General features: G+C 34.8%; 1 protein-coding gene across 2 annotated transcripts in view; it reads right to left on the reverse strand.

Annotated features, from left to right (window-relative positions):
- Positions 1-2,098: 2,098 nt before the first annotated feature.
- Positions 2,099-26,829, reverse strand: part of ACAP2 (ArfGAP with coiled-coil, ankyrin repeat and PH domains 2) — a 146,624-nt gene continuing 121,893 nt past the window's right edge. For both annotated transcript variants that reach the window (XM_004745300.3, XM_013052619.2), the window contains 10 exons: positions 24,479-24,687; positions 24,078-24,147; positions 22,787-22,878; positions 20,899-21,083; positions 19,918-20,010; positions 17,834-18,021; positions 17,312-17,421; positions 14,713-14,823; positions 12,207-12,268; positions 2,099-6,600 (listed from right to left, as the gene is read on the reverse strand). In XM_004745300.3, coding sequence (XP_004745357.1) covers positions 6,500-6,600; positions 12,207-12,268; positions 14,713-14,823; positions 17,312-17,421; positions 17,834-18,021; positions 19,918-20,010; positions 20,899-21,083; positions 22,787-22,878; positions 24,078-24,147; positions 24,479-24,687 — 1,221 coding nt within the window. In that variant the 3' untranslated portion in view covers positions 2,099-6,499. The remainder of the gene's footprint in view (positions 6,601-12,206; positions 12,269-14,712; positions 14,824-17,311; positions 17,422-17,833; positions 18,022-19,917; positions 20,011-20,898; positions 21,084-22,786; positions 22,879-24,077; positions 24,148-24,478; positions 24,688-26,829) is intronic.

The raw sequence follows: 26,829 nt of genomic DNA on the forward strand, positions 1-26,829 counted from the left end.
TGAATCATCAGTGAGCCTGGGCCTCAATAGCCTATCTTTTACAGACCAAAGTTTCTAAAGCACTGCCTTAGATCTTCGCACAGCCAAATTCCCCTTCAGCGTCCGACCTTGAACTTAGATGTCATTGCCTTGATGAGTGGTCTCTAGACACTGAGCCATTCAGTGTCCAGGTGAGGCACTATCCTCCAACAATCCCACAAGGGCCAGCTCGAAACTATTCAGTCCCATTCTTCTCCATTCCAAAAAGCAAGATGTCAAGAAAATAGAAGTACATCTTTTATTTTTTTGACTGTAATATCCCCAATACCTGACTCATTGAATGAGCCTCAAAAATTTATCTGCCCATTGTGAATCAGCATTTTTACTTCTGGGAATTCATCCTGAGGAAATAATTAAGAATGTATGCAAGCATTTAGCCATAAGGATAAAACAGAGCTAGATTTAGGAAGGCAAGAAATTAGAATCAAATATTCATCAATAAAGTGGTTAAACAAAAATAATGATGCTGTTATTAAAAGTGATGTGTTCGACAAACTGCAAGTGGAAACTTTTCAAAATTAATGAGGAACTTAGAGGAGACACAGGAGACCTATTAGCCAACTGTAATGAATGGAACTTCTATGGATTCTAACTTGAAGAATCTATTTTTTAAAAGCACATTTGATATAATTGGGGCAATTTGAATACTGACTATATAATTTTATAGTTTAAGGAAATGAGATATTGTGATTGACTCTTTTCTTTTAGAGATACATACTGAATGATTTGTTAGTGAAATGTCTGAGATTTGATTCAAAATCTGGGAAAGAGAAAAAATGGGTGGTAGTATTGATAAAATAATGTTAGCCATGAGCTACTAGCTATTGAAATTATTCTACTTTGTTTATGCTTGAAATTTTCCATAATAAAGACTACTGAAAATCCTCCCCAGAGTGATGTATAACACTTAGGGACTTAAAGATCTGTTCCCCATTTATTAAGTGAAACAGTATGCAGTATGCAGGTAACAGTATGGTCCCATTGTATATTAACAAAAATACACATACCCAAAGTTCTAGAAAGATATATAACAAGAAATTAAGTTCCCCCTCAATGCTATTCAACAGAATTTCCTACAATGATAGGCATGTTTTACAACCTGTCCTGTTCAAAACAGTAGTCAGTAGGCACATGTGGCTGAGTTCTTAAAATATAGCAGTGTGAGAGAAGAATTCAACTTTTAATTTTGTCTAATTTCAGTTAATTTCAATAGCCACATGTGGCTAGTAGAGACCATATCGGGAGCACAGGAAGATGATGGAATTATGGATGATTATCTTTTTTACTTATTGTTGAACATTTTTCTTCATGAAAAAGCATTGTTTTGCAATAGAAAAAAGTAGGTTGTTTCTTTTCATTTAGAACATTTACTCACTATTGGTATGGGTTCTCTTTACAGAACCATTCTGAAAATGAAATGAAATGGAATAAGCAAGTCACACAGAAAAGTTTTATGTATCCACTTTTAATTAACTTAAAAGGCAAAAACTGGTGATTCACTTCCAGGTCTGTTCTTTCAAACCTCCATTTCTTCTATTTCAATTCATATAAAAACATGTCTTTGTTTATTAAAAGGATTGAGTGTGAATGTGTTGCCTAGATGGGGAACTTCAACAGATGTCAATCATAGTGGAAAATAATTAGAGCTAGCCCCCATCCCTGAAAAGAGGAAAAAAGGTCTTTGCCATTTTTAGCTAATAAATGCATACAGCTCTGTGATCAGGAAAATATTTAAAAGATGAAAAATGGATTTCCTGATTGAAGCAGTCAGCAGATAGGATCAACTGGATCAATATGACAGAGTTGAAAGGAATATAAGACTTTAAAAAAAAAAAAGAACAGACATGTTTAAGATTTTATTTATTTATTCATGAGAGGCAGAGAGAGAGAGGCAAAGGCACAGGGAGAAGCAGGCTCCCTGGTAGACCCTGGGATCATGACCTGAGCTGAAGACAGACACTTAATTGACTGAGCCACCCAGGCACCCTAAACATGACAGCTCTTAACACATATGTCCGCAGTTATAGGTCACAATAAAGTGGAAGTCTGAGCATAAAAGAACTATGCCAGAGGTGAGATTTTTATTGACTTATTATCGTAATTTTTCTGCATACAAAGTATTTAATCAAGTATAATATTTACAATTCTTACATAATGTACATTTTAGAATAACTATAAAGATATGTACTTTGCTCCATTTACAATGACAGACTACAGTAAAACTACATTCATGAATTAGATACAAAACCTCTACATACTAATAAAAAGTAAAAGGAGTGTTGGTTATACATTCTATAAAATATACCTTTTCACAGGTAGCAAGAAATATTACATGTAATAAATCTTTATGACTGGAATGATCCAGAAATACCACAAAGCACAAATAAACACATATAGAAAAGTAGCTCATCATTTCCAAAAGTTAACCTTTAGCCTCTGTGTAAAATAAACGGTGCCAGCAATCTTCATAATGTAGCAAGCTTTCCCTGTTTAAAATGAACACCCTCTGCAGGAGGTTGTTGAGGAAAAATAAGAAAATCTAAAACATAATACAGTGAAAAGACCAATGCAGAGAAAAGATTAATCAAACCTTATTTCCCTCCCCTTATTATTTCATTATTTTAAGTGGATAAATCTATGTAATTGGGAAAGGATATCTACAAAACCATGTTTATAGATGTCATTATTTAGCCAAACTGAATCCAAGGCCCTTTTAGTTACCTTTCATTTGGAAACATCAAGAATTTGATAAGTATATGGTAAATTAAAATCACCTTACCATGTTTTGCTTTCATTAATGTTTGCTTTTACAAAAATGTAATGTTCTCTACCATTCAATGTCTTTAAATCCATATCTATTCCTTCAAGGTAATTTTATAACCAGGCTCTCCTGAGTATTTGGAGTCTTTGCTATGAAAACACAAGGAAAGCTGGCAGTCATTATCAGATTTTGCTGCTTTACAATGATTTCAAAACATCTCCCGATACAAGTAAAGTGCCTCCGACTAGTAGTCAGTCAGACAGGGGTTCTGGGGTCAGTTACGCCACCAACCAGCAAATCAATGACTCCCCTCTGTAAACCAAGAGGAGCATCCCAGGATCAAAGAAAAGAAATGTTGGCATTCTTAGAATAATATCGCAGAAATCCTACTGTCAGAATCAGGTGAGATAAAGCAATGTCAACATACACTGTGAGCAGAACAGCACACAAAAGGATGGTGTTATAGTTTCACCATGTTTTATCCACTCCTTTTATTTGTGAGAAGCTCTGAATCCAAAAAAGGTAGTAACTACTAGTCAGCGCTCTTTCCATATAACATGCAAGTGGAAGTCATTCTGGACATAATAATTCTATAAAAATATATCATTTTTCCTGCTCCTGTCCATGATCAAAAGTGCTATCAAACAGGAAAGTTAATATGACAATATGCAAGTGCTATGGGAATGTCTTCTTATTCAAAATGAGTACTAAGTTTAGTCTTAAATACAATTTGGTTTATTGTCACCATACCTCACATGTGTAAAATTATATTTTTTAAAATACTGCCTAACACATCACAAACTTAAGTTGTCCAGACTGTGAAGGTATAATTTTTTTTCAACATGCACTCATGAAGAACCTAAGTACACATTCCAAATTAAATTACATGTTTTGGAAAGTAAACATCAAAGCTCACTAAAATCTACCAGTAAAGAAGACCAGTAAAAATTGGGTTCTGAATCCCTGGAAATGTACTGAATCCCTAGAAATTTTTGAATTTCTAAGAATTGTACCAAAGGTAAATTTTAAAAACCTTAGAAATCTTAAACATAAACTACAAATAACTACTCAATTACCTTTAGTCTAGTTCTGGTGTGAGACTGCATTTTATGAGCTCTTCATAGTACTGCTATTTTATTTTGATGTTAATCTAGCTTTTAAGTTAACATGCTAGAACAATAAACTAACAGAGCACTGACAAGGAACCAGAAATTAATATAAGCAGATCAGTTAAGGAAAGAAAACAAAGAGCTATCACATTGACTTATGAATTCCAAAAGTATGGTTAACATGGTTCACACTGTACTTTCTCATAATGCATTGAAAAAAATTCACAGCATAAAACTCAGATTTGTTACATACTATATAAAAGCTATTAGTTGACGCAGCTAAATCACCTTGGTAGGAGCCAATCTACTTTGTAACTACTTATAACTATTAATTTACTTAAGGGCCTTGTTATATTTACTGCATCGTTTCTGCCAAATTTCATCCAAATTGGGTCATGGCATATTCAAGAAATCAAGCCACTGGAATGTATTTTTGTATTGTCAGGCTACCTATACTGATAAAGATTTAGTTTCTCTGAAGATATTCAGAACCATGATCATCTTCAAATACATCTCTAACCATTAAATTTAAGTAGAAACTAAGTTTAATGAAACTTTTATTATACTAACATTAATAAAACTAACGACTCCAGCCACATTGGTTAAGAGAGTCATAAGGAACTGCCTTCACGACCAGAGGCCCCAGAGATGATCTGGAGCACCAATGGCTGGATCCAAAAGCAAAACTGTTCAGGCTTCCTCAGATAAAGCTTAGGAGATTTAGAAGTGAAGCCCTGTGATTAACCAGAATAGGTACTACAAAGGAAAAGTGAGCTTCTCTTTTTCTTTCTGTTCATTTTTGACATATTTTTAACATAACTTATCCTTGAACTTTTTGGACAGCTTCAAAGTACACTCTAATAAAAATGTTACAGGCCAGATCTGTGCAAAGCCAGATGATCTGTGACTCTGAGGTGAGAAACAGGAAGATTTAATGTTTTTGTTACTGTCGTAATTAAAATACAGGCTTTGGAAGTTAACATTTTCTTAGAAATAACACAAATATATTTTATCTTTATCTAATATACAGTGATTATTACTAAATAAGCATTGTAGACACACAATTTGGCCAAATATGGAAACTTTTCTGTGACAAGAATTTACTTCAGTCTAATTCCTGTTTAGATAAATCCTGGTTTGACATGCAATCAACTTAAAAAACTCTAGTTACTGGAGGGAGGGATGTTAGGAAATTTTATGTTTAAAATTTATTTTATCTACCAAATTAAATATAATTTTTCTACTTATTTGGTAGCGCAAATTTTAAAAACTCTTATTTAGAAACCGAGTATCAATAATACGACGTCATGTAAAAGAAGATTAAACTTAATTCTTGACAATATTAGAAACTACAAGGCAAATTACTTAATTATTTTGTACTCCTGACAAGATATGTCAATCAAAGATGGAATCAGACAAATTTATAGCATTTATGTGTAAATTAGTAGATCCATGTTCTGGAATTCAAGGGTGTTTCATGTAACCAACTACTAAAGATACATAGATGGTATAATTTAAAATACTGTATACTGTATACAAAGGATAGATGTTGAAAAAATTAAAAGGCAATTTATCATTACATATTTTAGTATAAACTGAGAAAACCTTGAGATTTTTCTTTTCCAGAAATTTTTCTTTCACTCAGTGCAATAGCAAAGTTATCTTGAAAAGGAGAAATTTTGAATACAAAAATGCTCTACATTATAACTTAATCAGTTGAAAGTTACAATCTGATAAAAGTATAATTTTCAACATTCAAGTAACCTCTGAAACAGTTTTATTACATCAATAAATTTGTCAAGGTTTTAGGAAACCAACCCAACAATGAAGGACTACAACTTCTGTAAGTAAGGTTCTTTTGGTTATTTAAAAAAAAAAATTGTTAAGGGCTTCTTTATGCTTCATAAAATGGGATAGATCTGAAAAACTGAGTTACATCTACTTGTACAGCCATTACATGTATGTTAACTTACACAATAACCAGACATCTAAGGAATATCACTATATTTATGAGCAAATGGAGGAAACATATTTTCTAGCTCTGAGAATTACATTACATATTGTGTGTATAACAGGATATCAGAGAACAAAACAAAACAACAAAAAAAGTATTTTTTGAATCCCCAAAATTCATTAGGGAAGCTAAAGAAAAGACATATTCTTCAGGCAGGCAGGACAGTTGGCTCTTATTTTGATGCAGACATGCTTGACTGAATGGTCCTCGGCATCATGCATAGAAAAAAAAAATCAATGCTACCCATTGGCAAAAGCAGAGATTTCACCCAAACTATTAGCATCTTGTAACATAAAGATGACCTAAGTCTAGATTTTGTCTATAAAAAATAGCCCTTTAAACAGACTTCTTCTTTTTTTTTTTTTTTAATAAAAGAGGTCCTAAAGTAGGTTCCTCTCCCAACTACTAGAGACCTACATTTTAATTTATAAAAAATATCAATGAATGGGGTACCTTTTTTCCAAACCACTCAATACCTACTAAAATTAAGTAGAGTTAAAGCAGTAAAAACTTGTAAGATTTCAGATGTACACATTAGGGGATCATTCAATTTAATATTTTCCCCTTAAAAAAAACTCAGAATTTCTGTGAATCTTGCTGGAAACGATTTAGTTTCTCTGGATTATTGGATGCCATTTGGGAAAAATCACGAAAAATATCCTGGTAGGTTTCATCACCTGCATGAAAGTAAAATAAGGACACTTTTAAAATGTATATAATGAAAGTATTAATAAACATTCATTTTTATGGCTAGCAATTATAATTAGTCATATTCAAATTTTGTTCAGATGAACATTTTTGGAAGAAAAATGACTAACATATATAAATGCTGAAAAAGCATATAGTGAAAGAAAAAAAAGCTATACCTGAAAAAAGCACCTCAGATGCAGCCACAGAGGAAAGCTCAGAGTTAGAAAAGAGCAAAGATGCAAGTATTTTAAAGCAATGTAAAGAAATACATTTATTTACACAGAAATTAAAGTCATTCTAAATGAGGTATAGTAAACAAGGCATTCTTTAAATAAATATTTTCCTTGATCAAGGCCAAAAGAAAAGACCAATAACAAATACTAATGCTTCTGATGGATGCAAGTTATTAATAAGACAAACTGATAATCAGGTGAGAAAAAAGTCTATTTTAATAATATCTTTTAGCTAAAAGGCATTTTAATTTAAATAGCATGTGAAAAAGGAATTCTTTACTCAAACTTGAATGCTGAACTAAAATTAATGCACCTAATCCACTGCTTACTGAGCTTATAAAATAATAAAGCCTAGAAAATTACTATATAAAGTCAGTTTCACATTTAGTCAACTTTTTTGTTTACTGTAGGTCATATGAGCAAGAGTGCTATGACAAAACAGGAATAGATACAAAAGATGTCTGTTAAATTAGAGTAATACACATATGTATATACATACAAATATGCTTGTAGAGAAGATTATAGATACTGATACTATATCAGACTGAATACTGTTTTTCTTGCCCTCATAAGAAACTAAATATATAAATATGTAAAGATTAATTCCTCAGATAAAGCATTTGTATAAAGTAAAATCTTACTTTAAAGATGAATCTTTCATCATGACTACTTCCTGTCAAACATTAGCTTTACACAGCATAGTTCTGTTTTCAAAATTTAAACCATCAAATACTGCTTTAAATGATTACTGCTGCAACAGGGTTTTATAATTATTTCCCCTAAGATATCTTGCATCCATCTTAGTACAAACTCATTGCTACAGCTGTTAATAGTGCAGTAAGTTTTGTCAGCTTTTAATAAGCGAGATTTTTGAGGCAATAGGTGTCATACCAAAAGCTAGAGAATCGGAAAAAAAGTTGGGGGGGGGGGTAAAGATCTAGTAAAAAGGTCTAACAGCATAACCCAAAATTTTCAATAAAAAATTTTTAATACTTTTAATATTTAGTCACATTTAGTATTTAGTCTATGTAAAAAGCAAGTTATTAAAATCTCTATATAGTTTCCATTTAGTCCTGGAAATGTTCTCATGACCTGAATCAGTCTACTTTAAAATGAAAAAATACAGTAAGAAGAAAATCTTAATAGGTTGGTTAAGAGTAGTATCTAACTCATATTATGTTATTAAAACAATAAAAATAAAATTTGATATACTAGAACTGTTAGGACAATCCAATTACACCCATGATTTCTTAGAAGTTAAACTCTCACATTAAAAGACAAACTACAAGTCTATTCCCATTTTTAGCCATTCTAAAAGATATAAAATAAACTGAGAAGAGACCAACATTAAAAATCAATTAACAAACCATACAAAATATTTAAAAATTCTTATCTTAGATGTTGAATTAAAATATTTAAAATATTTATTGTAAACATTAGAAATATTTTTAAAATACTATTTAAACTTGAGAGTCTGGAATTTTACTTTCCAAGGAAGTGTAAAGTGCAGATTATAATACAAAAATAATACACTGATTTTACCATTCAACACCAGAAGTAACTTAAAAGGCACACATTATACATTCAAGAAGAAACAGGAAGAAATCTAGCAGACGCTAATGCCAAATAGTTTACAGATAGCACCAGATGAGCATTCTTAAGTATTACAACAGTACAATGGCAATATATGGCTTCTACTATTAGCAATGCATATTCTGTATAACAAACTGTAGGGTTTTTTTTTCTTTTTGTGGTTTTCCAGCTTTTGTTCTTAAATCACCTAGTACCTATTATACAAGTACGTTTTAGTAGAACCATTGTACCATGCAAAACAAATTATAAGATCTTTTATTCACTGAATTAAATGCTTCCTTGAAGGAAAGTGTTGGTGCTACACCAATCATTGGTTTCACGAATACATTTTAAGAGTTAATACAATACGAAAGGAAGTCTCACCTTTACACACACACAAAACTTCCTGTTAACGTTCAGTTTCTAACAAAACATTAATTAATGGACTATCAATAAAATACCTTTCTTAGGTCTCAAAATGTATTATCAAAAAGCAAACATTACAATAACAATAGTGACTAAGATATTTAATATCATTAACATAAAGTGAACTTCAATGTGATTCTTTAAAATTTAAGTATAATTTTAATCATTAAGAATTTTTCCCAAGGCAAATATAACTTGTCTACACTACAATACATAAACAATAACCCAGAATACGCTGCCCTGGAAAGTTCACAGAAGTACATTTAACAGTTTATTATAAATGGTAAGCAACTAATCACCCAGTATTTGTAACACTACATTATATCCTTTAAATTACTTAATCACATTGTATTTCTCTTCCAATAGTTAACTTTTCTATATGCCCAGACAGTTCTGGGTTTTTAAAATGTGCACTGCTATATGTCCACTGATAGTTTAAAATAGTTTTTGATTTTTGGTATTCAGAATATCCATTGCAATAGCAATTAAGATGAAACAAGGTTTTGTTAATTTTGCTCTTAAAATGCACTCCCCTCAAAGAGATGGCAGCACATGACACCCCACCTTCGGGTGATCAAATATATGATCCCACCCTTTCTGGGTTGATTACAGCTTCCTTTGAAAATTGATCAGTGATCAACCATTGCCAGCAACCTAGTCACATAACCAGGAGTGGTTCTGTAAAGCAAGAACTTTCAGCTGGCTGAGAAACTCTACCAACAATCAAGAGGAGTCATAGAGCCAGACACTGTGGGAACCACCAAAGTGGTTTCCAACAACTGAGAGCAGGGCGTGGTATTTCACTCACTCACCCAGTCCTCTTTAGAGTTGTAGGAACTGATAAAGAGGGATACATCCTCCCTTCAGGAAATGTGTGCTACTATAGCACCTTGCAAAAAAACAGGGAGTTTCAGGGTTGTAGATAAAAGGTTCAGAAGTGGGGTTTCTCAGAAATAAGTCCATGATTTCCAAAGATTATATCTGAGACTTATAAGTGATAGGGCTCTTCATTATCAAAGATTGAAAATACCTGCATTTTAAAATTACCCACAATTCTAAGGTATTGCTAGGGAACAAAAAAAAGGATCTAGATAAAACAATCAACCAAAATTAATGAGAGAAAAAGAACAGTGACAAGAGAAAAAGAAAGACCTACTGCCTGAGCAAACATTTCTGCTCTCCAAAGACTCATGAAGAAAAAGAAAAGTAGCCAGAGAGCAACTGCTGTGCCATTTCACCACAACATCTGTATAAGTATATAAAATTGTTCTGCTTTACATGAGACCCCATAAATGTATTAAAAATCTATTATCAAGATTATTCTCTCATTTTATTCTGCTGATACACCATCTCCAGAATTCTGATCTATTTTTAAGCTCTAAACTAAAATTTGAGAGTGAGAGGAAAAAAAAATGTTTTAAGTGAGGCTTTTTTGTTCAAATTTTCAGTCAAATAAATTGAAAAAATTCATTTTTCTACTGAGGAAAGTAAAGTGTTTACTCATAAACTTATACATAAAATGACAGTGAGAGAGACATTTGAGCACTCCTAAATGGTGGCAGCAGAAGCAATCTGGGTGGAACTAGAAGTCACAAGAATATGGAGGCCCTGTCCTTTCAAGCTTCCCAACTCCAAAGGAAAATCGACCACTGACCTTATGACTAATCAGTTGGGTGTAACTTCATTAGCAAATAGCCTAAGGAAAGAACAGCTAACCAAACATTTAAGTTTAAAATTTCAGGAATAAGAATTATTTAACTTAAAATCCTGAAGTTCACTCTTAACCTCACAAATATTAGGTCATAGTCTTTGAATAATTTTTATTTTTAAAGTGCTTAAACACAAAGGCCTCAAAAATGGCCTAGTAATACTCTCACTTAAGTATATTCTGTTACAAAATTATAACTTATTTAAAATCTAACATTCAAGTTTAAAACAAATGGGTGAAATTCAGAATTAACGCTGACACTTCACCCTTAATCAGCACTCTTACATCTTGGTATACCATGAGTCAGAAGTACTGTTTGATCCATAGGATTAAAATGGGACACCCTAGATTAGAAGCTACTAGCTGAAGTGCCTCTAGTCTCAAAGTTCTTTCTTTTTCCCTCTTAAACTAGACCAACAGTAAGTAGTAGATATAGTCCTCTGAGAAAAGAATGGCCCCATATTTATATTAATTATATATTAATCCAGTTAAAGTAAAAGTTAATGGCTAAAGCTAGCATAAAATACTGAAATTTCAAAACATATTTAAACAGTAAGAATAGATATTACTAAACCCCTTTAAAAATAATATATTAATATTCATTTTTTAAAAATCAAATATACTTATTGAAACTAATATTCTCAATTATTTTGGTCATGAATTCCTGGAATTTTTTACTAATACGTATATGAATTTCCAACAAAGAAATTAGTAATTCATATACTCAAATTCATGAGACTGGAGATCCAATTATTAATCTTTTCTTTGTGAAGAATGTCTAAGTAGGATGTGTTCATCAAAAAAAGGAATCTGATTATCAACATTCTTCCTTTTCCTGACTTCTTGATGCAAAGGTGAAAATTACTCAAAATGAGGCGTGAGTTGATCCTGAGTTGAGGTTTCTCTAACAAGCTACTTTGCCATCAGGTTCGTGAAATACTGTTCTAAATACTTATATTTATCCAAAAGATACTGTATGATTGCTGGGGCAAAGCTACAATAAAGTGAAACCTTTTCTTTATACTTTTTAAACTAACTCCATTCTCTTTATGGACTTATTAAACCACTCCTAAATTTTATTTTTAAACCTACAACTTATTTTTAGATCAGATTACGGAACTCCTCATTTAGTAAACTTTTTCTAGGTATTTGCCATACTGCGTTTTTATATGCCAAACACATGGTGATTTGGTTTTTTCCCTGAACATAATTTATAGAAATTCCCTGAATAACAAAAAGAAAACAACTCTGTTATATTCATTTGACAGCTAAAGAGAATTCCAAAATGAAAATGACTATTGTGCTGCTGTAAGGGTACAAAGATAGGTTATCATTCCATTCGCGTCACTGGAATGTATATGGAAGACATCTGTACAGCAGTAAAGAAGTCAGCAGCCAAAGTTGAACACAGCAAGTAAATGTGTACTGTAGTAGGAATAGTTACGGAGTTTTAAAGGCTCAGGAGTTAGGCACTCCCAAGAATTCAGTAGGTATAATACATAACAACTCACAATTTACAAGTAGGTTATACAAAATACTCTAGGGTATTAAGTCAGTTTGCTAAAGAACTACGAATCTTCCAACTGTAAACTAATAAATTCCTGAATGCATTTCTTATACTGCATTTCAGTATGGTTATTAGTAGAATATTGACCTGGCTGTCCATAAAGTCCTTCTGATTCCCGCATCTCTTCATTCATTCTTGCTAAACGTAACCTAAAATTAAAGGAAAGGATTTTTAGATGAAGTTACGTAATATAGATATTCATAAACTAATAAGCCCTGACAATAAAAGCTTCCTAACTAGTACATTGCAGCTCTGTTTAAGCAGGATCCTTGCAGCACGGCCAGTAGCTTACTTCCTCCAGACTCCCAAGACTCCCTGGCTTCCACAGCAACCTGCCACACTTACACTACCAACTGCTGGAAGTGTTGCTTCTATGGTATGGAATGTTGTATTATACCATATAAGTTCATTCTGGTTCATCCTGAGCTGAGGTAGTTCAAGACATACAAATAGCATGTGTTATGTCTAAATAGTGGAAATACATTTTGATGTATCAAATGACCACAGGTTGCCAAGATTTTCCCAAGGTTTCTATTTGGTTATACATTCTTTTTTGGGTTATTCATCCTGCCAGCAGGAAGACATACAGCATTGGATTAAGAAAACACGAATTTCCTCCCATTTTCTAACTAACTTCAAGCAACATTTTGAGAGAGGCAAATGTTGCCTTTGGTGTACCTCTCCCCCTTTGTACTATTTATACTATTTGCCTGTGCTTTGGACCACCAAATACTCAATGCCCCATGAGAACTCTATCACCATCTACTGACATGCACTCTCTGGCATCTGCGGCATCTGCCGTGAGCTTTCCCTCTCTTCAGAATACTACCATTCCATTCTCTTCCATCGCTTCATAACCATTGTGTGAGTTAATAGTGCTGCAAGTCCTCTTTGATATTTGAACTTTTCAGAGAGGACTCTTATTTTCAAAAATTAAGTGAAACTGAAGTCCTCACACAAAGTAAAATGAGAAAATTTAGACAACTGGGAACAGATATTTTTGAAAAGGGACTATTATTATTTTTTAAGATTTATTTATTTATTGGAGAAAGAGAGCAAGTGTGGGGAGGGGGAGGCAGAGAGAAAAACTTTATCAGACTCCCCACTGAGCTTGGAGACCAATGTGGGGCTTGATCTCATGATCCTGAGATCATGACCTGAGCCAAAAACAAGGGTCAGGTGCTTAACCCCTGCATCACCTAGGGGCCCCAAAGGGGCTATTATTAAAAGAATTTCTTTATACTATATCTTTTCTTTATTTAATAACTTATCTTTATCTAATGGTGAATCTAAAATGTTTTAAAAGTTCTAAATTTTCCTACCACAGCCTCCAAAATTACAATAACCTCTCCAGTGAGGAAAGAACACTGAGTGCAGAGAAAGTATGTTTTACTGTTTTATTGTGTGTCTTAATTTGGCAGGAGCCAGGAGGAGCGATATATGATAACTCAAGAATTCTCAGTGGCAGGCACCTGGGTGGCTCAGTGGGTTAAGCCTCTGCCTTCAGCTCGGGTCATGATCTCGGGGTCCTGGGATCGAGGCCCCTATCGGGCTCCCTGCCCAGCGGGGAACCTGCTTTCCCTCTCTCTCTGTCTGCCTCTCTTCCTAATTGTAATCCCTCCTGCTGTCAAATAAATAAATATATTTAAAAAAAAAAAAAAGAATTCTCAGTGGCAGCTCAGTTGTTTAAGGCAGTCGGGGGAGTCTCTCTTTATAAGTGACTGAGATTCAGTAATGTGAATGAAATTACCTCCACCCATATAACAGGATCAACAATTCACTCAACCCAGAACAGAATGAGTAAGTGACTTCATACAACATATTTCCTACATTAATAATAAAGTGCAGGTGACAACCACATTTCTAGGTTCAGTGTAAACAAACAACTTTGATCTAAGATGCAAATCAAATTAAGATCTCAAAACTCTTTAACAGATCATATTCAATCATATTCAAACATTAAAAATGAGTATTTTTACCTTAAAATATAATATTTGTGTGAACAGTTCCTTTAAAAAAAAGCATAAACAGATCCTAAGTATCACTGCCCAAAGGCAATGCAGCTGCAAAAGTGACTGACATCAACACAGCTGTCCCCCATACTTACAAATCCTCGAACTTTTGAGGTAGAATAAATGTAGATTCCTGAGTAGAGTAACTTCCTGTTACTACCAATCCAACCCCCACCCTAGTACTGTAGTGAGAATTAAAGGTCCATTTTAGAGAAGCCACTGGTTTTGTGTTCTTACTGGTCAGGCAGTATAAAAGAAGTGGCTAAGAACATGGATTTTGGAGACAAAATTCTTAATTCCAAATCCCCACTGCACCTGTCATCAGTTTCTTAAATTATCTGTGGCATGGTTTCCTTATAAAATGAGGCTAATAACAACAGTATCTTCCTCATAGGGTCGTTGTGAGAACCAAATAAGTTCATGTGTATAAAGTGCTTAATATGTTTAATATGTCTAGAGAAGTTTATGGCACACAGTAAACAATCAAGTTTATAGTTCACACCTATGCATGAAACTATGCTAAAACCCTGTACAAGTAACACACTGTATGAGAAATAATCAAGGAGAAAGAAAACACTTACAAAGTCACTATGTCAGCATTGGCCGCTTCCACAGCGATAGTCAAAGGGTCTTTCCCTTCTTCATCGGTGGCATGCTGATTGGCACCTCGTTTTAGAAATAAACATACCTGCCTGTTTAAGGAATGAGCATTTTTGAGACATTGCCAATAAGAAAAAAAAAATAGTATTCACCTTAAAAAAATAAAAAACACTACCTAAAGAAATAACATTTTCATTAGGAAATTCTTGACTCATTCTACACCTATTAATTGAACACTGGTTCTAATAATAGAAATTTACCCTTATCAGCATTTTACAAATCTCTAGATGTTTTTACATTTAACTTGTAGCATGACGGGATGTATAAATTATGGTCCCTACCCTCAATAATATCAGAAAAAGATGTACACATATATCCATAAACTTAAAACAGAAATCATTCAAGGTCAAATCAGTCAAGGCAATGTTAACATCATACCAATAATTCAACAGCAAAGAGTGGAAGGTAATCCTCCCAATGGACTCCACAAATATTCCTAACTTGAAGAAAGTAACAAAAATGAAAAAAAATATGATAGGATGAGTAAGTGAGTCTACTAAGTAAAATGGGAAGAATGGCTGTTTAAGAAAAAAATACAAAAATACAGGGCACTTGGGTGGCTCAGTCATTGCATCTGCCTTTGGCTCAGGTCATGATCCCAAGATCCTGGGATCAAGTCCCGCATTGGGCTCCCTGCTCAGTGGAGAAGCCTGCCTCTCCCTCTCCCACTCCCCCTGCTTGTATTCTCTCTCTCAAATGAATAAATAAAATCTTTAAAAAAAGAAATACAGGGGTGCCTGGGTGGCCTCTGCCTTCGACTCAGATCATGAGCCCAGGATCCAGGGATCGAGCCCCGCATTGGGCTCTCCCCTCAGCAGGGAGCCTGCTTCCCTTCCCCTCTCTCTGCCTGCCTCTCTGTCTACTTGTGATCTTTGTCTGCCAAATAAATAATAATAATCTTTTAAATAAATAAATAATCTTTAAAAAAAAAAAAAATAGGGACACCTGGGTGGCTCAGTTGGTTAAGCATCTGCCTTCAGCTCAGATCACGATCCCAGAGTCCTGGGATCGAGTCCCACATCGGGCTCCTTGCTCAGTGGGGAGCCTGCTTCTCTTGTTGCCTCTGCCTGCCACTCTGCCTGCTTATGGGTACTCTCTCTCTCCCTGACAAATAGATAAATAAAATCTTTAAAAAAAATACAAAAATAAATACGAACATTTTTAAGTATACAAAAGTTTTTATGATGAAGTTACTGAAATCAAGTCTCTGCTGGCTAAGTTATGATAAAAATAGAAAATGCTTTGGGATGCCTGGGTGGCTCAGTTGGTTAAGCAGCTGCCTTCGGCTCAGGTCATGATCCCAGCGTCCTGGGATCGAGTCCCACATCGGGCTCCTTGCTCCGCAGGGAGCCTGCTTCTCCCTCTGACTCTGCCTTCCACTCTGTCTGCCTGTGCTCGCTCTCACTCTCTCTCTCTTACAAATAAATAAATAAAATCTTTAAAAAAAAAAAATAGAAAATGCTTTAAAAAAATAGATGTTTTTGGGGCGCCTGGATGGCTCAGTGGGTTAAGCCGCTGCCTTCAGCTCAGGTCATGATCTCAAGAGTCCTGGGATCGAGTCCCACATCGGGCTCTCTGCTCAGCAGGGAGCCTGCTTCCCCCTCTCTCTCTCTCTGCCAGCCCTCTGCCTCTCTACCTACCTGTGATCTCTCTTTGTTAATAAATAAATAAAATCTTTAAAAAAAAATAGATGTTTTAAATATTTATTAGAGACAGAGTGAGAGCGAGAGAGATCACATAGCGAGAGGGAGAAGCAGATTTCCCGCTGAGCAGGGAGCCTGATGTGGGACTCGATCCCAGGACCCCAAGATCATGACCCAAGCTGAACACAGACGCTCAACTGCCTGAGCCACCCAGGTGCCCCCTAAGATATTTTATTTAAAAACAATCACCTATGACACAAACTTTTCATTTAAGGTCAACATTTCTACTTCATTTGTACCTTCTATTAGAAAATCCATTTTCATGCCTTTATTGTTCAACGAGTCTAAATATTGCTTCAGACACCTCAATGGCAATAGCACAGACTAAGAATTTACTTTAAAATTAGACTTTAGCTACCCTGTGGGAAAACTCAAATGTACAAAATTACAAAACTCTCCCCAAATGCATGTGCTTTACACAAAATGTATGTGAACATGCATTTATACAAATACAGACTTAGCTGCTGACTAAAGCACCATAATTTTAGTAACAGTTCTAAATACTAAAACTGATCTATATAAATGGCAAGTAAAGTTCAAAAAGGCTTTGCAACTGTCTTATCTGAAAAGTAACCATAGCTTTTTTCTGCATGAGATTTTTAAAATCTGAAATTCCATCATGACAACAGAAGTCATACGAAAGTATTTTATAAACTCTATCCAATGGCCTTCACCTGAGAACAAACAAAATATATTTTATATATATTTATTTATAAAATATATTTATATGAGTATATACATATATATAACAAGCAATATATTATTCAAAATAATTTTCAAATAAAATCTACTTAAGTATGTAAGCACGACAGTTTACCCTGTGTGTCCCAAGACAGTGGCATGGTGCAGTGGGCCCCGCCCCTGCACATCTCTCTGGTTCACGTTAGCACCATTCTGTAGGAGAAACTCGCAGGTCACCAAAGAACCCTTGAAGGAAAACAGAAGATAACAATGTACGAAAAGTAAACAATAACATGTTTCTATTAAAAACAGGTATTTACTCTGATAGCCTTTCTGTTTTTTCTCCCCCAAAGAAAAAATACTCCCCAGTAAAAGCAGAAAAATGATCAATTATATTATTTTCTTCCCAAGAAGGACTTCAATAGGAATTCAACTTGCAGTTTGTGATCTAGCAAAAGACACCACATTCATCACCAGAATTCTCTTCCATTGAGAAAAAAAATGAATTTACATAACCAAAGTGATCACTTTGGTTCAGAAATCACTACCAGCTTTTCCTTCTACTTTCCAACACATCTCTTAAAGTAAAGAATAATGTTAAAGCTATGTTCACAATGAATTATAATTTTTTATGTTTTTACAATGCATTAATTCATACCCCTAATACGGCCTGAATAAGTGGTGTTGCTTTATTTTCCTCTGAATTAGCCCAGTTCACATCTGCACCATGAGCCAGAGCCTCAGCCATTTTAGGAAGATTTTTTTCATATGAAGCCCTATAAAGCTGGAGTCCGGGGTTAAAATGTTTAGAGTCGAGAAACACAGAAGAATCTTGCCGTTCTCCCTCTGAAAGGCAAACACAAATACATCAGTAAAAATGAGCAGGGCAGGCAAGAATGATTTCTCATTTCTGAGGTACAGGGTTTCAGTTGTGTAAGAGAAAGAGAGCTCTGTGGCTAGATCGTGGTGACAGCAGCACAAGAGTCAATGGCACACAACTATCCATTTGAAGATGGTAAATTTTGGGACGCCTGGGTGTCTCAGTGGGTTAAGCCTCTGCCTTCGGCTCAGGTCATGATCTCAGGGTCCTGGGATCAAGCCCCGCATGGAGCCCCGCATGGAGCCCCGCATGGAGCCCAGCATCGGGCTCTCTGCTCAGCAGGGAGCCTGCTTCCTCCTCTCTCTGCCTGCCTCTCTGCCTACTTGTGATCTCTGTCTGTCAAATAAATAAATAAAATCTTAAAAAAAAAAAAAAAAGAAGATGGTAAACTTTATGTTAAGTATATCTTATCACAATTTAAAAAATAAAAATGAACTCTTACAACGTGCCACAATGTAAAAGATGTAAAAGAAACCACTAATTCAGGGCGCCTGGGTGACTTAGCGGGTTAAAGCCTCTGCCTTCAGCTCAGGTTGTGATCCCAGTGTCCTGGGATCGAGCCCCGCATTGGGCTCCCCACTTGGCAGGGAGCCTGCTTCCTCCTCTCTCTGCCTGCCTCTCTGCCTACTTGTGATCTGTCAAATAAATAAATAAAATCTTCAAAAAAAAAAAAAAAAAAAAAAAGAAACCACTAATTCAACAAAATGAGTGAATGGGAGAGTTTCACAAAACTATGTTATTTCCAACAGACTGATCATTCCTCAAACAGTCAAACATCTTCTCTTATAAAGATGTCAATAGCGGGGCGCCTGGGTGGCTCAGTGGGTTGAAGCCTCTGCCTTGGGCTCAGGTCATGATCCCAGGGTCCTGGGATCGAGCCCCGCATCAGGGAGCCCGCTTCCTCCTCTCTCTCTGCCTGCCTCTCTGCCTACTTGTGATCGCTGTCTGTCAAATAAATAAATAAATAAAATCTTTAAAAAAATAAAATAGGGGCGCCCGGGTGGCTCAGTGGGTTAAAGCCTCTGCCTTCGGCTCAGGACATGATCCCAGGGTCCTGGGATCGAGTCCCACATCGGGTTCTCTGCTCAGCGGAGAGCCTGCTTCCTCCTCTCTCTCTGCCTGCCTCTCTGCCTACTTGTGATCTCTGTCTGTCAAATAAATAAATTTTAAAAAAATAATAAAAATAAAAAAATAAAATAAAATAAATTAAAAAAGATGTTAATAGGTATGCTAGACATTTGTGGTCCTGCCAGGATTCAATGGGAGGTTAATTACTCTGTACTAGATTAAAATTAGGTATATTCCTATATGACTGGATTTACGGACTCACAAGAGCTGGTAAAAACAATTCCTAGAGAATTTTACTACTAGACCAAGCCTTACTTTATTCCCAGGATGGTCCAGCACCACCACAATTTACAGTACAAGCAATTCAAGTAATTCAAAAAAATGCTTACTACCCCTGGGTATTCTGCAAGATCAAAATCATGGAAATCAAGGAGAGAATATAGGAAGAAAGCACAGGTCAGGAGAAAAATATAATGCAGAGAGAGTTACTAATCTCTTTCTCCTGATAAAACAGCCATAAAAAAGATAAAGAGTAATAAGACATAGTTCATGTGGATTAAAAAGTATCCTTAGTGACTGACTAAGCATTTTTAGAATGTATCATGAGGCTTAGAAGAATATACACCTAGAAGAGAACATCCAAATATGGAAAGAAATAGCTACTTTCTCATTTAACAACACCTTCTAAAAGGCTAACCACTTTCTTTAGAAATTATTTAATCAAGACTAAACACAAAACACATGCATTTTTCAGCAAGCAATACCAACTGACATTGAATTTTACCAAAACTCACCAGTCTCATATAAACTATTGGCAGACACTGTGGAGGGTAAAGATTCTCTTCCATCATCAGAGCTCTGCTGGATTCCACTATCATTGCTTTTGACTGTTTTAAAGAAAAATCAGCTAGTGATTAAAGTTCAAGCCATTCAGAAAACAATCTACCACAAACAACAAGGTTTTAAAATGAGCTCTGATACGTCAACATGAACTTAACCACCATCACAATACATTTAACACAATTTTAATCATTTCGAACATTTAGCTTATTAAAATATGAATCAATCACAAAGCCTGAAAATAAACTCTTCAGAGTCGCAACACATCTCATTACCCCATAATATGACAGGCATGGTGAAGAGCTTAATTTATTATGACTGCAAGTAATGTGTAATTCTGAGACCATGGGTAACATCTAGAGAAATGGCCACACCGCACAATGACCACTGGCACAGACTTGGAATGCTCCACAAGAGTAGTACTTACTACTACGTAGTTTTGAAGAAGTATCAAAGTAGGAGAAGAGTGAATCTAGCTCATCAGGACAGAACAGAGACTCCCGCCTGGCCTCGTCGCTATTTACAGCAACCACTGGGGACATGCAAGTTAGCAAAGCACAAAGCAGGCCATAAGAAGGGAAAAGGGCAGGAAAAAACGTTACTGGGAAAGATTTAGGAGGAAAAAATAGGAAGGAGATTAGGTAGTTAATCAGATATTTAGGGCTTGTTGCCATGATAGATTTATAATTCCCATCTCCCCTTGCCTTTTAAGCAGATTTATTCCTTAGAATATACACATTACCTAGAATTGTAATTACCAGATGTTATTTAATTTTAACTGTTAAAGCGACAGAAATCCAATTTTTCCTTAGACTATGTAGAAGGAAACAAGTTTTTGGCATTCAAATAATCTACAATGGCTATTAATTCAGAAATTAAGAAAGTGACTTCAGTTTAAGAAAATATTTCTATTCATAACAGATAAGCTATAATACCTGAACTTTGGGGAGGTACTCTGACTTGGTCACTGGGCCCAAGTTTAGAAATGCTCAGCCTCTTCTCTTCAGAACTTTTGGAGACAGTCTTTTTTTCCTGCTCAGGAGGTGATGATGACATAGAATATTTATCCACAAATTTCCTCTCCACGTATTTTGCTTTGATATATGCCTCTTTCTCCTGTCTGGTATATATAAAAATGCCATGATGTTCTGCTTCATCTCTTAGTATGGCTAATACTGAAAAGAAGCCATTACATACCAAATATTTCCCAAAAAGTCACTAAATGTATTACTGGTTAAAACTAAATTTGTGATATTACAAGATATTTCCCTTCTAAGTATTTAATAAACTAGGATCTCATGTTCAAATAAAATACAAGTAATAAACTAACTGAAAAATCACAAGTATTAACAAGGCACTCTCTTTACTCTCTTAATTTCTGGGCTCATTCATTTCTACACATATTCCCTTGTGTTTATTACAAAATGGAAAACATTACCAAGAAAACTATAAAAATTTATAGAAATTAACTTTAATTTCATTTTACTTCAATAGACAACATCAACAGATCTACTATCACTATTGTCAGTCACAATTTTTCCTAAGACAACTACTTTAAAGCAACATAGCAGTTCTAATTAAAGGGAAAGAAAAAATGTCACATTTTAAACTTTTCTGATACAATCAGAAAATGCCAAGTCTATTTATACTTTTTCCTATTTATATCCTTTCAAAATAGTTAAATCTTTGGTTAAAATCTAAAAATATTTCAAGGTCTGAAATAATTTGGCCATGCGTTAGCAAATAATCTCACTTAAGTGTTAATAGTTCAGACAGCAATAACTTTAAAATAATACTGATTATACATAGGGGCATCTGGATGGCTCAGTCAGTTAAACATCTGCCTTTGGTTCAGGTCATGATCCTGGGGTTCTGAGATTCAGGCCAGTGTCAGACTTCCTGTTCAGCCGGGAGCCCTCTGCCCTTCTTCCCTGCTTGTGCATGTGCTCTCTCTCAAATGAATAAATCTTTAAATAGGATTATGGCACATAGGATTATGGTAAAAAAAAAATTAATGTTAAAAATAAAGAATCATAAAGACTAAAAGCAACATCAACAATAAAAACAAATTATGTATGCACTCCTAGCCACTTCATTCTATGAGCCTCAATATACAGAATTGGAAGCATAATTTCAAACACAGCAATTAAGTATTCTCCCCTACCTGAAGTTACCCTTTCACCTTTAATTCTTTAACATCATAATGCCATGTACCGAGTACATGATTAATAGATATATATACATATTTATTTTTTTTTAAATGAGAGAGAGAGAGCATGACCTTGGTGGGGAAGGGAGCCAAGTAAGAGTAAGAGAATCTTAAGCAAACTCCATGACCAGTGCAGAGTCATAAGCAGGGCTAGATCTCTGACCCCCGAGACCACAACCTGAACTGAAATCAAGAGTTGGACACTCAACCAACTAAGCCACCCAGGCACCCCTTAACAGATATTTATTGAACAAAGTCAAACAATGTATAACTATTCATTCATTGTTGATAATAGAGACTTGATCCTGAGAAACATTAATAAACAGATTTCTCTTTATAAAGGCCAATAACAGAATTGATATACTTTAAGTGCTAAGGGCTTTTATATTCTATGTAGATACTTTCAATATTTAAGATTCTCATCTGAAGCCCACAGTTGATTATCTAATCAATAAAAAATAATTATCTAAGACTTACCCAAGAAAGAGAAAGTCATATTTTAACAGTCTCTTCTAAACAGTCTGTCTCAATATTACATGTCGATTATAGTGAAATAAAATCATAGCTATATTCCTGCTTATGAAAAAAAAGCATAGAGACAACTGAAATAGTACCTTTGCCCCGGTTGTGGTTTCTTTATTCCCATTTTTTCCACTTTAGCTTCATAAACTCGATTTATAACATCATTTCCCAACTCACACATAAGCTGTTTTGGCAGGAAAATAGAAAAATAAGCTACAAATTGCTAAAAATACTAAAAAAGTCCTTAAAACAAGTACAATTAACTCATTCTTTTTGCATATCCCGCCAATGTTCATCCCACAAAGACATTTAAAGTTAAAACAAATTAAGACAAGGTCTAAGAGCAATATCATCATTTTGCCATTAACAGGATTTCACCCCCTGAAGACCACCACTCTTACAAGAAAGGGTTTCTCCTGACTCATCTTCCCTCAACTATGGCTAGTACAATGCTGCCTATTATTCACAATGCTTGGTAAATCCAATGAAAAAAGGCCAAACAGGTTAAGTTTCAAAATACAAATAAACTATCTTCTCCTTACATATGATATATAAGAATTTCAAAATATTTTGTTTAAAACTTGTGGTTATATATTATATAATGTACCAGACTGTGTTTCAACCAAATTTTAAAAATTGAATCTAAACATTTAAAGCAAACGTTTTACTTTACATAATTGAGAGGATTACCAGTTTATCTATGGGTTGAAATAAAAATTTAAGTACATTAAGAACACAATTTCACACAGAAATAAATGCAGAGTATATTATAATCTTTAATATATATATTTTTACAATATGGTAAACTAAATGGTGGGAATTAAAAAGAATATATTATTAAGCAATATGATTTTTATTTATCAGAAACCTAATTGTGGTCTAAATGATTTATGACATTTTCATAGATATGAATTTGTGCACAAGGCTTCATCCTTACACAAGATGAAAGGATGTCTTAGTTTGATGCCTACTACCTTCAGAAATCTAAATCTAAAAATGGTCCTATGCTAAAAGGGCCCAATGATAACAACATGCTATACCAATCCACTCTGGAGCACACTAATATCTCTATTATACTTTTAACAAATAAAAGATTAAAATTAAGACACAGAATTGAAGGTTTTTTTGAGAAAACATAAAAATGTAGGAAAACAGTTTTCCTTAAAAGGTGAAGTGACTTGCAATTAAAAGTGCTACATAAACTTAGTAATTTAAAAACCCATTAATGAAAACACCAGATTTTCCAAATAGCCTCAGATGTGTTGCAATAAATTTAGTTTATTGTTAGCATTGAGACACTCATACATTTTATAAACCAAGATTCTAAAATCCTGATCGTTTATGTGGAAATCTGAACTATTTTTAAACAAGTATGTATTTTACCTTTAAAAGTTCAGGCTCCCATGTGTCTAAAGTTAAAGATCGTACTTTTGAAAAATGAACTCCAAGACTCCTAGAGGGAAAAAAGACTGTATTAATATATAAAGCTATCAAGTCTCTATTTGCATATTATTCAAATTATTTCCCTTTTAATGGAACATAGTTGCTAACACAGCCCTCAACGTGTATGTGAATAAGGAGGGTTCTTCTGGCTAATAATAAATAGTAAAACAAAGTCCTCTAAGGCATACCACAAAGCAGAATTTTATTCACTGTACAAAAGTTACAAAGATACAAATGGCAGTCATATTAAGGCAAGTGGAGAAGGTCCTGTAACCAATGGGACATGATAATTTATTATGTGTATCCCAAAGAAATCTGTCACCCTATACAGGCCTACCTACCGGTGAATTCCAGAACACTCAATACACAGGGTGATGCCCAGGTTGATGCTGGCCCACCGTGGATCTGCCAGACCACAGTCACAACAGCTGGCATTGCCAGGAATACACTGGACTCGCTGCAGTGCACTTTCTCCTTTCAATAATTTATCTTTTGACTCATTTCCAGAATCTAGGCTTCCTGTGGATGGAGATGATTTCTTATCCAGCTTCTAAAAGAATAAAGAATTATTTGTTTAAAAGAAAAAAAAAAAAAGACTGCAATACTATGCTACACATTACCTGCTCCAAACAAAAGCTTCCAATCAATAAACTGAAGGCTTATGATGGGCCTAAGCCAGGCACTGTTGTAGGCATTACAAATAAGGATAAAAAGGTATAGATTTCTCCATCAACTGGCATTTAGTCTTGTCAGAAGAAACATAAATGTTGGAACTGATATCTATATTTATGTAAATAAATATTTACATTTAATTTATATTTAATACAAATATGTATACATATAATAAATGCATAATGAACACATGTGTAAGATATGAGGGTGGAGAGAAAGGGAAACACTTATTTAATAAACAATATCAAGACAGATGAAATAAACATTAGACTATTAAGACTCAAGAATAAAATTAATATTATTATTTTATACCAAGTTTTTCTGAAGTATTCAATGAACTGCAAGCAAATTGTTTTTTTTTTTTTTAAAGATTTTATTTATTTATTTGACAGAGAGAAATTACAAGTACACTGAGAGGCAGGCAGAGAGAGAGAGAGAAGGAAGCAGGCTCCCTGCTGAGCAGAGAGCCCGATGCGGGACTCGATCCCAGGACCCTGAGATCATGACCTGAGCCGAAGGCAGCGGCTTAACCCACTGAGCCACCCAGGCGCCCCTGCAAGCAAATTGTTTTGATTACTGCAGTGAATAACTAGAAATGGTATGGCCTTACTAAAGAATAAATCAATTACATAATTATAATTATATTCCCAGTAAGACAAGTGAGAAACTAAGGAAGGAGAAGAAAGCACTAGTGTGAGGTGCCAGAGCCCGAGTAGGGGCAGTAGGCAGGAAAAAAGGATGTTCGTTACATACAGGGGGACTGATCATGTAAGTAAATATGTTAAAAATAAAAGGGAGCCATTTATTTATATGGAAAGGGACAGAATTAAAACAAACCCTGTTGTGTGTACTTATAACTGGAGATACAAAAGACACACTAATGGTTTTCAATATAAACAGATACATGAAGATATGTAAACATGTCTATGTGTAAATGCATACATATATTCCTTCATTGGTTTCTAAAAGCCATTCACCAGCAAAAGGAACTAGGGCTCTTTGGAAAAACTGCTGATCTTAGCACTGATGCAGAGAAAGTGCAAGATGAACCCAGAACATCTCATCATGCTAGAGAGTAAGGAGGAACTCAGATTGATGGGAACATGTCAAAAGGATACAGAAGCCGGGGTTCCATTGGCCACATTTGGGCCAATTTTTTAAAAGAATTTATTTATTTGAGAGAGAGAGAGAGCACACAGGCATGGCGGGGGTTGGGGGGAGGCAGAGGGAGAGGGAGAAGTCCGATGTGGCACTCGATCCCAAGACTCTGGGATCCTGGGATCATGACCTGAGCCAGAGGCAGATGCTTAACTGACTAAACCACCCAGGCGCCCAAACCTGGGTCAATTTGAACAGCAAAACAATGATAGTAATGGATTATAACACATTGAATAAAATAGTGGTCTATACTGACATAATTAAATAACATTTAAAGCCTGATGAGGAACAGAATATTCGCATAATCTCAAAGTACCTCTCTTACAAAATACTTATTATCTACAAAGGAACTACTATAGTACAAAATTCTAGCAAACACCACCTTCATCGAGCAATCAAAGTTAACATCACCAATAATGAGACAAATCAAAGTTATGTGCCGCCCAAGTATGCACTTAGAAGAACACAACATCACTTATACAACACACCTGCCAAAGATACATAACCTTGAGAGTAAGATCAAACTCACAATGAAGGACATTTCATAAAATAACTCATTAGCTTCAAAACTATCAAGGTCAAGAAGGTCAAAGTAAGACTGAGGGACTATTCCTGAGGGAAGGAAACTAAGGAGCCATGAAATCTAATGTTACCTGTGCTTCTGGACTGGATCTTATAGCTCTAAAGCATATTACTGGGACAACTGTGAAACTTAAAGATGTTTGGGAACTAAACTGTAGCCATGTATCAATGCTCATTTCCTGATTATGATGGCAGCACTGTGGTTTTATGACAGAAATGTCCTAGAGTGTGGTAAGTAACACTTAAATCAGTCAGGCATTATGCTAGAAACTTACCCTGA

This window comes from Mustela putorius, unplaced genomic scaffold (genome assembly GCF_011764305.1).
Source record: "Mustela putorius furo isolate JIRA1106 unplaced genomic scaffold, ASM1176430v1.1 tig00003834_pilon_pilon_pilon, whole genome shotgun sequence".
Lineage (NCBI taxonomy): Eukaryota > Metazoa > Chordata > Mammalia > Carnivora > Mustelidae > Mustela > Mustela putorius.